The sequence below is a fragment of the Echiichthys vipera genome (assembly GCF_963691815.1).
Source record: "Echiichthys vipera genome assembly, chromosome: 19".
Classification (NCBI taxonomy): domain Eukaryota; kingdom Metazoa; phylum Chordata; class Actinopteri; order Perciformes; family Trachinidae; genus Echiichthys; species Echiichthys vipera.
The window spans coordinates 5,985,490-5,999,884 of NC_139844.1; the positions used below are offsets into that span (position 1 = coordinate 5,985,490).

The window sequence follows — 14,395 nt, forward strand, 5'->3', positions numbered from 1 at the left end:
GGATCCCATGGTTTTTTCAGCATGAAAATCCATCAAATAAGCCATGGAGACAGTTTTTTTTGGTTAATCAACCATGTACAGAGAATGCCCAGAGAGACGCTGACAACCCCCAAGGGGTAACACTGATGAGCTTGGGGTGGTGCGCTGAACACATCCAAAACAGCATTTGTTAACCACTAATACTGCTCAGAATAACACAGAACCTCTGCAGTAGCATGATAAGAGTCCTTACACATAAAACAAAGCGCCAACAAGGTAGTTAGAGAACCCAGAGTGTATTAAAAAAGACTGTTTTACAAGTCTAGGCCTTAAAATTGACACGTACTCCAAACTGTCTTGATGGCTTATTTGATGTATTTCCATGCCGAAGAAGACCATGGGGTCCGTTTTTGCGGGACTTGCACTTTAATTGACCGGTCGAATAAAGTCAATCACAACCTGATCCCTTCTTTACTGGCCTGTGTTTTGTGAAGCAGATCACATCAGCTGTTCTTGCTAATCACCATGACTTTTCGTGTGTAACTCGCAGGCTGAAATGAATTCTTTATGGGGTTTGTTTGCTCCATCTCCTCCTCAACTGATCACATCCCATCAGTTTCATTTGGATCAGTCATTTCAACTGATCAGCTCAGTTGTCAACAGTATGCACATTAAGTAGCTTGTGTCTAAATTAGCAGCTCTTATTTCAATGTGCCAGATACTAGGGGCTGGAACGGTTTATTAAAAAAATCTGTCCCATTCGGTACGCTTGTCACGGTTCGGGACACGTGTTTTACCGTTCGGTTTATGAGGTGCAACGTAGTGTAAGCCTTGCGCCATCTTTCTATGATTGTATACCAGATACTGCACTTTATTTACAAATGGAAAAACTAATGTTTCTATTAAGAACAGACAATCAGGGAATGCAAATAATATGGACATTGTATTTTGTGTTCATTTTAAAGAAAGGAAAGTCTAGTGCTGGTTGAGTTTATTCTTCACTTTATGTTGATGCCCTTTGCTGCAATGTGACCATAAAAAATAGGAAAGTTCAATTATTTTCAGTCAGAGCTTTAAGAGCCATTTCTTCTATCTACCTTATAGGAAACAATGTTTGTCAGAGATACAAGGAGCCTATTTCAGTCAGTTCAGTGATGCTGTTTGTGCGTATTTTAGTGAAAGAAAACCTATTTTCTTTATTTGTTTAAAGATTTGATAATGTAAAAGTGTTTATATTATTACCTAGAAGGCAAACAATTGTTTAACTTTTTGCCAAATAAATATATAAATGCGTAAATGTAGCAATGTGTCTCCTACTGTTTCAAAGTCTCACTTCACTTTCATTTAAGATTGTTACAGTAATCCCTAAGCAAGCTGCCTCATTATTTCAGTTTTTGCATGATTGCATGACATGTCCTTAAGAATATCTGATTAAAAAATAATCTAATTATTAAGCTTTAGATCTGATACATGGTATTTTTAGAATAAAAAAAAATAGGAAAAAAACAACCAAACCGAACACCGTGACCCCAAAACCGCGACATGACCCGAACAGTGGATTTTGTGAACCGTTCCGCCCCTACCAGATACATATCTAAACAGCAGTGAGTATTTTTTTTCTGCTGTTGTGTAAATATAATTATGGGATCCGAGCCCACAACACTCGATCAGCATTCTTGATTATTCATGCAGCAAAATGCTAGTACATCTTCAAAAGGCACCAGCTTTGATATCAAGTGAAGAGAAAGTGGGATCTGTGTCAGACAGTGATTCAGATTATAGGTTTAGATGACGTTCATGTGTGCAGGAGACCAGATGACGGCCCCAGTTAGACAAACACACCATGTTATTTGTATAAATGAGGCTGTCTTTTGTCTGCAGTTTCCAGGGAAGGTAATTATTTAGCTTCTATTGTGTTCCACTCTCTGGAACCGTCCATTCACCTGTCAGCCCTGTATGTGCGTCTCACTTGTACTTTAAAAAAGATAATTAAGTCAAAGCGGACACACAGAGAAAGAGAGGGGGAGGGGGCTGAGAGGACAAAAGTAAGAAAACAACAAAACGTTTCAACAAGAGTAGTAACGGAAGATGATGGAAAAAAAGGCAGAAATGTAAAGAGAGTGATCCGATCCTTCTGTGACTTCATGTCATTGATGCTTTTTATTAAAACAGGAAATTAAGGGCAACACAAACACACACAGAGGGGCAGATAACATGTTATCTTGAGAAAATTGCTAAAAATACATTTTAAACAAGCACAAAGAGACAAAACGACAGAAAAGTAAAACGACTAAAAAATGACGCAAAACGACCACAAAGAAACGTCAAACTGAACTAGATGGAAAAAAAGGATGAAAAATGACTACAAGGAGATAAAAGTGTCTTCTCCTGTGATGCAGGAAGCCCAACAGGTAAACAACTTAACGCTGAGCTTGAAAAAATAACTTTTTGGCTGTGTTGTAATTGCGTTTTGGTTCGGGAAAAAATATATTATATAAAAAGATTTTTGATTTTATGGCAATATTCGATACGGCGATGTTCTACAACTCATTTGGCCGATAACAGATATATATAAATATATACTCTTTTTTTGAATAGTTGAATGATATCTTTCAAACTTTAAAATAGTCTCTTTTGTAGTGAAATTAACATATTAATATTATTATTATTATTATTATTATTATATCTTATCGTGTTGGTCCACCGCCAAATGACATAAAATACAAATCTTTCTGTCATATTTATTCATGACAATTGCTTTTAAACAAAACAATACATCCTACTTAAACAATGCGCTATGCACATAAACCTCCGCCGTTGGGCATTTAATCCGATTTAATCAAGGAAGCAGTAATCTATTCATTTATCTGCTTATTATATTTCCATGTTCGCCGATATCAGCTAAAACATTTTAAAGTCAATATCAGCCAATACTGACAGCTTGCAGATATTATGGTGCATCCGTAATTGACATGCAAATGAATCGCTCTTTTAGAGTCAGGTACATAAATAATCATGGAGATTCATCCAGTAGCTGCTGAGATATTTCAGAGATGACCAAAGTGGCGGCCCCACTGAGATCCCTAAATCCACGCCAACAGCATCGCAACATACACCACAACTGATTTATCAGTGGAATTAATGTGGGTGGATTTCACAGACGGAGCAGAAGTGTGATCTCGTTTTTTTTGTGGCCCGAAATGTTTGAAAACGAGACATCATTAACACACCTGTGTGTGCTCAGATGTGTTTGTATACGAGTGTACTGCGTGTCCATTCATGCCTTGTCCTTTGTGTGTGCAGGTGGATTAGATCAGCATGTGCATGTGCTGCAGCGCACAGGAAGGCCAACGGAAGCAGGTGTGTGTGAGCAGACGCAGTTTACACAGTGGAAGGTGTGACGAGCTCAGATTTAATACCATGATTCAGCAACTTCTAACAAAAACCAGTCTAAAACAACCCACGTGTGTGTGTGTGCGTGTGTGCGTGTGTGTGTGTGTGTGTGTGTGTGTGTGTGTGTGTGTGTGTGTGTGTGTGTGTGTGTGTGTCTGTGTGTGTGTGTGTGGTTTACGTTTTGCTGAACCAGATATTTGCTGATCGAAAGTTTCCTAATTATTATTTTATTTTATATTATACACAGACTCATAATCAAGTTTATATATTTGACATGGACAGAGCCCGTTCAATATATTTAATTTTATTATTCTATTTAAATATGGGATCACTTTGAAAAGAACAAGGATGACCCCAAGAAGGTCACATGCAAACTTGGCAAGAAAAACTTTGCCTCTCACTCGTCCACGACGCACATGGCCGCCACCTTAAAAATGTAAGTAACGGTAGACGAACATGACCTACCACCTTAAACATGTCAGTAACGTTAGACGAACATTACCTACCACCTTAAAACATGTAAGTAACATTAGACGAACATGACCTACCACCTTAAACATGTGAGTAACGTTAGACGAACAGTACCTACAACCTTAAAACATGTAAGTGACGTTTGCCGAACATGACTTCCACCTTAAACATGTAAGTAACGTTAGACGAACATGACCTACCGCCCTTAACATGTAACGCTAGACGAACATGACTTACTACCTTAAACATGTAAGTAACGTTAGATGAACATGACCTACCACTTTAAACATGTAAGTAACGTTAGACGAACACGACCTACCACCTTAAAACATGTAAGTAACGTTAGACGGACATGACCTACCACCTTAAACATGTAAGTAACGTTAGACGAACATGACCTACCTCCTTAACATGTAAGTAACGTTAGACGAACATGATCTACCAACTTAAAACATGTAAGTGACGTTTGCCGAACATGACTTCCACCTTAAACATGTAAGTAACGTTAGACGAACATGACCTACCACCCTTAACATGTAACCCTAGACGAACATGACTTACCCTCTTAAACATGTAAGTAACGTTAGACGAACACGACCTACCACCTTAAAACATGTAAGTGACGTTAGATGAACATGATCTACCTCCTGAACGTGTATGTAACATTAGACGAATATGATCTACCACCTTAAAACATGTAAGTGATGTTAGCCAAACATGACCTACCACCTTAAACATGTAAGTAACGTTAGACGAACATTACCTACCACCTTAAACATTTAAGTAACGGTAGACGGACATGACCTACCACCCTAACCATGTAAGTAACGTTAGACCAACATGACCTACCACCTTAAAACATGTAAGTGACGTTAGATGAACATGACCTACCACCTTAAACATGTAAGTAACATTAGACAAACATGACCTACCTCCTTAACATGTAAGTAACGTTAGACGAACATGATCTACCACCTTAAAACATGAAAGTGAAGTTAGCCGAACATGACCTACCACCTTAAACATGTAAGTAACTTTAGACGAACATGACCTACCACCTTAAAACATGTAAGTAACGTTAGACGAACATGACCTACCACCTTAAACATGTAAGTAACGTTAGACCAACATGACCTACCACCTTAAACATGTAAGTAACGTTAGACCAACATGACCTACCACCCTAAACATGTAAGTAATGTTAGACGAACATTACCTACCACCTTAAACATGTAAGTAACGTTAGACGAACATGACCTACCACCTTAAACATGTAAGTAACGTTAGACGACAATGACCTACCACCATAAACATGTAGGTAACGTTAGACCAACCCTACCACCTTAAATATATATATACATATACGTGTCTATATACAGTATATATACGACCACTGTTCGACCAAGAAAATCTTTGGTCAGGGGCAGCCCTATCAGTTTTTGTGATTTATTTGTTTAATTGTATTTTCTGTTTGGTCTGATTGTTTGTTTGTTGTGTTCAATGTTTGAAAAGGTACAATAAAACTTAATTTACTATTTAATTTATTTGTATTGCTTTAATAATGTTTCATTATTATTTGAAATTTACATTTTTTAATTATTTTGTAAATTACATTTTATCATTTTTTTTTCATTTATTTATTTTGTGTGTGGTCTCAGAAATAGGGAGGATTTTGAAGTCGGATCATGGGGTCCTTCTTTTTTTAGACACTTTGTTTCCTGCATTTTGGTGACTTTTAAAAGATTAAATAACACAATAGAGTATACTGCAACAGCATATTTAAACAATTTAATTAATTAATAACCCCCCCCCTGGCATGAACTAATAATCATCAGTTTTCATTTATTCATTTGTTTTTTGTCCCATCACTACAGCAGACACCAAGGGACCACCACCATTTACGCAGAAACTACAAACTGTAACTGTGGATTATCGTGCATCACTATCGTACAACGCCCGAAACACGTTGTCATGACGATATAGAAGAAAGTGTGTGAAAACAAAAACGAAAATCAGGAGAGATTTGGAATCATTCATTGCAGCGCAAAATTTCACTTTTTCAGGCACCATATCAGCGAGAAACTGCAAATATTATTGTATACGTTTTTTATATGAAATTAGATTTGAGGTTGAGGCTGCTGATCAACAGATGCAGAAGAAACTGATGATAACGATGACAAGACCAGTCTCCTGTTAATGAGGTGATTAGAGTCCTGCAGTCAGCCATGATCGATGCACACACACACACAGGATGGACACTAAGAATAGGGGATAATTAGCTTGATAGCCTTTGTGTTTACATTGTTTAACACAAAACAAACCTATGTGATGTCGCTAAGGAGGGAAGCACACACACACAACCACTTCCACATGCACACACACAAAACCACATATACACACACACACACACACACACACACACACACACACAATAACCCACACACACACACACACACAATAACCCACACACACACACACACACACACACACACACACACACACACACACACACACACACACACACACACACACACACACACACACACACACACACACACACACACACACAGTGTTTTAATGAGATAACATCAGATGAAAGGGTGTTATCTCTGCAGAAATGAATGGATTAAGGATTATCTCAGAGGACAGACAGAAGTCCAGTTAATAAAAGGATGCAATGAAATTAAAGATATAATATAATGTATGAAGAACGCTTTAAAAAGCTGCTCTGCACCGACACGATCTGGAGATTTTCTGAGGAAACACGCAGAGAATGAACGGAATGAACGAGAAATGCATGAGTCTGTATTAATAACTCTGAGACTGAAAACAAGTGGAGTTGTGTTTTAGAGGCAGAATAATACAGAACAGCTGTTGGAGTCAAATCTGTGCAGGACACAGAAATTATTCACAATCAGACCTGGGACAGGAGACCTGAGACCTGAGACAGGAGACCTGAGACCTGAGACCTGAGACCTGAGACCTGAGACCAGAGAAAGGAGACCTGAGACCAGAGACAGGAGACCTGAGATCTGAGATCTGAGACCTGAGACAGGAGACCCGAGACCTGAGACCTCAGACAGGAGACCCGGGACAGGAGATCTGCGACCTGAGACAGGAGACCTGAGACCTGAGACAGGAGACAGGCGACCTGAGACCTAAGACCTGAGACCAGAGACAGGAGGCCTGAGACCAGAGACAGGACACCTGAGATCTGAGACCTGAGACCTGAGAAAGGAGACCCGAGACCTGAGACCTCAGACAGGAGACCCGAGGCAGGAGATTTGCGACCTGAGACAGGAGACCCGAGGCAGGAGATTTGCGACCTGAGACAGGAGACCTGAGACCTGAGACAGGAGACATGCGACCTGAGACCTAAGACAGGAGACAGGCGACCTGAGACCTAAGACCTCAGATAGGAGACCTGAGACAGGAGACCTGAGACTGGAGACCAGAGACCAGAGACAGAAGACCTGAGATCTGAGACCTGAGACAGGAGACCTGAGACCAGAGACAGGAGACCTAAGGCCAGAGACAAGAGACCTGAGATCTGAGACCTGAGCCAGGAGACCTGAGACCTGAGACCTGAGACAGGAGACCTGAGACAGGAGACCTGAGACAGGAGACCAGAGACAGAAGACCTGAGACCTGAGACAGGAGACCTGAGACAGGAGACAGGAGACCTGAGACCAGAGACAGGACAACTGAGATCTGAGACCTGAGACCTGAGAAAGGAGACCCGAGACCTGAGACTTCAGACAGGAGACCCGAGGCAGGAGATTTGCGACCTGAGACAGGAGACCTGAGACAGGAGACCTGAGACAGGAGACATGCGACCTGAGACCTAAGACAGGAGACAGGCGACTTGAGACCTAAGACCTCAGATAGGAGACCTGAGACAGGAGACCTGAGACTGGAGACCTGAGACCAGAGACCAGAGACAGAAGACCTGAGATCTGAGACCTGAGACAGGAGACCTGAGACCAGAGACAGGAGACCTAAGGCCAGAGACAAGAGACCTGAGATCTGAGACCTGAGACAGGAGACCTGAGACCTGAGACCTGAGACAGGAGACCTGAGACAGGAGACCTGAGACCTGAGACAGGAGACCTGAGACAGGAGACCTGAGACCAGAGACAGGACAACTGAGATCTGAGACCTGAGACCTGAGAAAGGTGACCCGAGACCTGAGACCTCAGACAGGAGACCCGAGGCAGGAGATTTGCGACCTGAGACAGGAGACCCGAGACAGGAGACCTGAGACCTGAGACCTGAGACAGGAGACATGCGACCTGAGACCTAAGACAGGAGACAGGCGACCTGAGACCTAAGACCTCAGATAGGAGACCTGAGACAGGAGACCTGAGACAGGAGACCTGAGACCGGAGACCAGAGACCAGAGACCAGAGAAAGAAGAGCTGAGATCTGAGACCTAAGACAGGAGACCTGAGACCAGAGACAGGAGACCTAAGGCCAGAGACAAGAGACCTGAGATCTGAGACCTGAGACCTGAGACAGGAGACCTGAGACAGGAGACCAGAGACAGAAGACCTGAGACCTGAGACAAAAGACCTGAGACAGGAGACCTGAGACAGGAGACCTGAGACCAGAGACCTGAGCCAGGAGACCTGAGACAGAAGACCTGAGACCTGAGACAAAAGACCTGAGACAGGAGACCTGAGACCTGAGACAGCAGACCTGAGACCTGAGACCAGAGACCAGAGACCAGAGACCAGAGACCAGAGACCTGAGACTTGAGACCTGAGACCGGAGACCGAAGACATGAGAACGAAGACAGGAGACCTGAGACAAGAGAACTGAGACCGGAGACAGGAGACCTGAGACAAAAGAACTGAGACCTGTGAACGGAGACCTGAGACAAGAGACAAGAGACCGGAGACCGGAGACCTGAGACCTGAGACCTGAGACCTGAGACCTGAGACCTGAGACCTCAGTCAGCGTCTCCATTATGTTTTTTTTTAATGCACAGGTGGATTAAAACACTGGAGTTGAGGTTTGCTGTGCGTTGCTGTGAAACAACATTTGTATTCAGCCAAACATCCCTGGTGTAAATAAAAGCTTTCCAAAAGATGAGCAGTCATGAATAATTCACATGCATCAGTTTTATGCCGAGCAATCATTTTTATTTTGTTTGCAGCCTGAGGGCTTCTCCTTGGAAAACAGAAACAAATGCTTTTTTATTTGTTTTTATGAGGATTATTACTGCAGACGCTGTTTTCTAACTTTACAAAGGAGAGCTGAGGTGTGTTTGCGTGCATGTCTGCGTGCGTGTGTGCGTGCGTGCATGCGTGTGTGCGTGCGTGCGTGCCTTTAATGAAATCAGTACTCAGCGTGGAGTATTTGAGCCAATGAAAGCTGGGATCAATAAAACAGAAGGTTTGGCACAGAGTCAGCTCTCACCACATCTGTCCATCATCCTTTGCTTTGGCACTTTACTGCCTCCTCCCTCCCTCTCCCTCCCTCCATCAGTACCTGACATTTATTTCAGCATCACTCTTTTATCTCACCACCAATCATCCTTCGATCCTTTGTTTTGTGTCTCGTTAGCAGCAGCGGCATGAAGGACTAAACATGAGTCGCAATAAATTAATAAATAAATGATAAATAAATACAGGGCTAAATAAATAAATGCATAAAAGAATAAACAAATGCTGAAATAAATAAATGAATAAATAGATGCATGAATAAATCAGACCTCATACCTTATTAACATAAGGGCACAGAAATACAGAAATAAATAAATGTAGGTGAACAAAAATGTAGAAATAAATGTGAATGTATTTAGGCTTTTATTCATTTATTTAGACATTTATTTAGATATTTATTAATGCATTTCTATGTATATTCATGCAATTATTCATACATTTATTAATGCATTTATTTATTTATGCATTAATTTAGAAATGTATTTATGCATTTATTTATGTATTCATTCATGTATAAATGCATGTATTTATAAATGTATTATACATTTTTTATACATTTGTGTATTTATGCATCTGTTTATTATTCATGTATTTATTTCTACATTTATTATACATTTTATTTATTTATATATACATGAAGTCATGCATTTACTAATGCATTAAATTATTTATGCATTAATTTATTTTTGTATGTATTTATACATTTATAATTTATAAATATAATGTACATTTATAAATGTAGGTGGAGGAAAATGTAACTGATTTATTTATTTCTACATTTATTAATGCATTTATTTATAAATGTATTTATGCATATATTTATTTATGCATTTGTTTATACATTTACTAATGCATTTATTTATGCATGTGTTTATTAATTCATGTACTTTATTTTATTCATTCATATATACATGTAGTCGTGCATTTATTAATGCAGACAATTATTTCAATTATTTCTTATTTCTATTTACTTATTTATTCTTGTAATTATTATATATCATATAAATAATTAATAATACGAATCATGGAGAAGGGGTGCGATAAAATTAATAACACTTCTTTCCACTCCTTTTTAAATACGTGAATTAAATTTTTGCTTAAATTATGTTTGTACGTATCTATTCTATCTTTAATGTTTTATTTTTATTTATTTTTGTTTGCCTGCAATGGTACAATTATCCTTGTTTTATTATTATCATTTGAATGGTTTTTGTTTTTGTTTTTACATTTTCAAAGTAATAATTTGAATCAATCAATCAATCAATCAATCAATCAATCAATCAAAGTTGCGGGGAACTTGAAAATTCTAATTCCCAATCAGGACGATGCTTCCAGAACGCCACCCTTTCATCCGTGTGATGATGATTCATTTCATTATTGATTAAGCCGTCAAGATGCTCCATAGAATAGAGAAAAATGCTCATTAGGTTTTTTTCTTTAGAGCCCGAGGTGATGTCTTTAAATGACTTATTTTGCCCTAACAACTAAAACCCACAGATATTTACAGTGATGAGAAGCACGAGATGCTCATAATCTGGAACCAGCGCAGTAAATGACGAATCGACTGACAAAATATTTGATTGACTTTCTGTTGATTATCTAATGAATAGCTCAGCTCAGTCTTTCAGTTGGTCATCTCTCCTCTGTCTGATCCCATCTGTAAACGTATTCATCCATCATCCGGACCTCCGGCACACGTACAGACGGGTGAAATAGATTTTTATAGAACAGAAACTACTTTACGTGAGATTATTAAATAGCACATTCTCACAGAGGCAGTCTTGCTTGATATTACAGGTTTTATTAGTTCTGCATAGCTATCTCTCTCTTTCTCTCTATGTCTCCATCTCACGCACCGCTTCACTTTATCACTCATCATCACACTGTCCTTACTCATTACTGCTTATAGGATGACACCATTCATCCACTCCGGCTTCTAATTGAAAGAAAAGGAGCGTAAGCAGAAATATGACTCCACGATGGCGAGCACACGTCCGTCCGCTGCAGACTTTTAACCTCATGAAAAGTCTTATGTCTCATAAAAACGCATTTATTAAACTGATAGGTACTTCACTTTAACCGCAGGTCTTTCCACGGCAGACGTTTGTGAACAGGGACATTGTTGATTACAACAAAGTGGACAAAAGGAATAATCAATTCAGCAAAAATGATAAATGCCTCTCAAAATATGACGATTTGCTGCTTGACTGTAAAATGAAAATCTTCAAACTGAAACTGAACAATTCATCAGCTTAGTGAGTTTAAGCTTCACAACAATGCTAAACTGTTTCTATATCGTAGAGAAATTAATGAAAATGAATGAATGCCTGGAACAGTGGACACAATGGCGAGGTGCCGGTCCACTGGCAGCACCCTCGCTCTGACATCTCTCCATTAATTGCATATCTATAGGTCCTGTTTGGGCATGTTGTATTTCGGGCCTGTGTGTGTGTAACCTGAATAATAATAACAGAGTGAAAAAATTGAATTTCCCCTTGCGAGATTAATAAAGTAATTCTTCTTCTATATATCTGTCCTTTAATATAAAGGACTTTCATTTTCACTTTCCACGTGTTGATTTCGATCGACCAGAAACAAACCAATTCAACAATAACACCACAGTGTTATTTCTGATACGTTATTATAGGTGGAAGACTGTAAGATTTTATTACAGACATAAGAGGTTTGAAACTCTCAGGAGAAATTCAGCTGTAGAATACTCTTGGTTGCAGTGAAGTGTGGATGAAGCTCTGCAGGGTTTCTAACTCTGACTGTGTTTGTGTTCACTCTCTAATATTAACTATAAATTACTTTGTGCAAACACATTAAAAACTTGAACCTGCACGGATCATTACATGCAAACTTTTGACGACTCTCACATTTCACACGGCTCTTTACTTCTTCTGTTTTGCACTCAGACACGACTGCAAAAGAGCCGAGGACGACTTCATTAAAAGAGCTTTTTGAACAACAGGACGGAAAGACACAGAGGAAAGAAGAAGAAAGGAAGAACTCTCACCTGACAGTGAAGTCGTATGAGCAGGACGCCAACATCATCTGACTGAACGGAGAAAACTGCAGGAAGAGGAATAAAGAAAAGAAGATAAGTAAGAAACTGTTAAAATGATGTCCTTTGTTAAAGTCATTCACATTTGTGAATCTCTGACACAACATGAAGGTCACTGTTTCTGTGCTTATTCATGATTGCAGTGGAGGAGGAAGCACTCAGATTTTTATTGGCCTTTCAGACCAAATGCAGATTCAGCTGAGCTTGCTGCTGGCTTCATTGCACATCTACTGTGAACAGCAGCAGTGGAGCTCGACGAGCAGCATGCAGCAGCAAACCGCTACTGCACGATCCAAGCCATTGGTACTATAGGTCTGAAAGGCCCTTCTTTACTTTACTTATGCGTATGCTTCTACATTAAAGGTTGAATATGGAGAATGAGCAGAACACCGCAATAGTGTCTCAAGATCGTAGTCGCAAAAACAAATAATAACTCTAGCACTCAGGTTGCCAGGTTGGTCAGACCTGGCCCAGTAGCCTACAGGAGACCGGAATCTGTTTGTGCCTGTTTGAACCCGTCCCCTCCGGCAAATCACACCATAAAAACAAGGATTAGAGGAGTTTGAAGAGAGTTACCGTTAGCATTAGCCATTACAGCTAAGTAAAGATGAAAGTGATGTTAGCGATTAAGGAGAACCGTAGCCATTTGGGCGTGCGTTTGAATGGTGTTTCTCTCCTTTCTCTCAGTCCATGGAGTGAATGCTTGGCCTATATTGACTCTGATTTTTGCCCGTCTCCGCTCACTCAGCTGCTGGGACAAATGACGCCCCCTTCACTGAGGCTCCGAAGCAGCTGCAGGATTGGCAAACTCCATTTCACCCAGTGCCAGCCTACAGAAGCTGCACCAAACAACAGACAACCCTGGCCACCAGCAACGCCCAACGCTATTGGCTGCTACACACTGCTACACTTTGCTCTCATATTGCAGAGGTTTAACTCTTTGGAAGAACGGAGTGAGCTGCTCTTTGTAACTCCAAAAGAATACCTCCAGCTGTTTACGGTTTATTCTGCTGAAATGTTTCCTGCTGACGAACATGTTTTCATGTGTTCAGAGCTCGTTTCACGTCCAACTGAAGTCTGTTTCCAGGCCGCAGCTGGATGCTCATGGCCCTCATCTTGTTAAAAAGGTGTTAATGTTAAAAAAAAAAACATGACACTTTTTTTTGTGCTATCAAAGTGAAAAAGGAGCTTCAGGCGGGACGAGAGAGTTTTGTACTCAGCAGTTGCAGGATTGTGCCGACACAGAGCGGCTGCAGGGAGTCCACAGAGTCATTTCACTGGCTGTGCACTCTAAATTAATTTATTCGTTTTCGTTTGTTCCACCTTTCTGCTTCCAACGGTTACACCTTTCTTATCAGGCAGATTCAAACAGAGCCTTTGCTTAATTTAACACCTTAAATCTCCACTGACGTCTCTGCTGTCTGTCGCTCACTTCAGTTGGTATCATTTGTCATTAAAAAGAAGACGCCAAGACTCTGAGCAGCTGTAACGATGGAGAACAAAATCATCTCTTGTGCCTACTTAACACTGCACGACTTCAGCTGCAGACAGTTTTTTATTCCCCAAACAAATTTCTATGTGGTCATTTTGCATCCTTTTGTGGTGGTTTTGCATTTATTTTTATACATTTTGCATCCTTTTGTGGTGGTTTTGCATTTATTTTTATACATTTTGCATCCTTTTGTGGTGGTTTTGCATCTATTTTTATACATTTTGCATCTTTTTGTGGTCGTTTTGCATCTATTTTGAGTCCTACTGCGTCTTTTTGTGGTGGTTTTGCATTTATGTTTAGACATTTTACATCTTTTGAGGAGGTTTTACATCTATTTTAGACACTTGCATCTATTTCTAGACATTTTTCATCTTTTCGTGGCATCTATTTTGGGGCATTTTACATATATATGTGGTCATTTTGTTTCTCTCTGTGATCACTTTACATTTATTTTTAATCATTATGTGAGTCGTGGTCATTTCTTTTGTTTCTATGTGATCGGTTTGTGTCTATTTTCAGTCATTTAGTAGATCTTCATGGTCCTTT

At 39.9% G+C, this 14,395-nt stretch overlaps 1 protein-coding gene across 2 annotated transcripts in view; it reads right to left on the reverse strand.

Moving 5' to 3' along the window:
* pex7 (peroxisomal biogenesis factor 7) overlaps positions 1-14,395 on the reverse strand; it is a 57,737-nt gene that overhangs the window by 18,310 nt on the left and 25,032 nt on the right. For both annotated transcript variants that reach the window (XR_014593633.1, XM_083933556.1), the window contains exon 9: positions 12,310-12,365. Coding sequence is in view for 1 of the 2 variants with exons in the window: in XM_083933556.1 (XP_083789682.1) it covers positions 12,310-12,365 (56 nt within the window). In the remaining variant the exon portion in view is untranslated. The remainder of the gene's footprint in view (positions 1-12,309; positions 12,366-14,395) is intronic.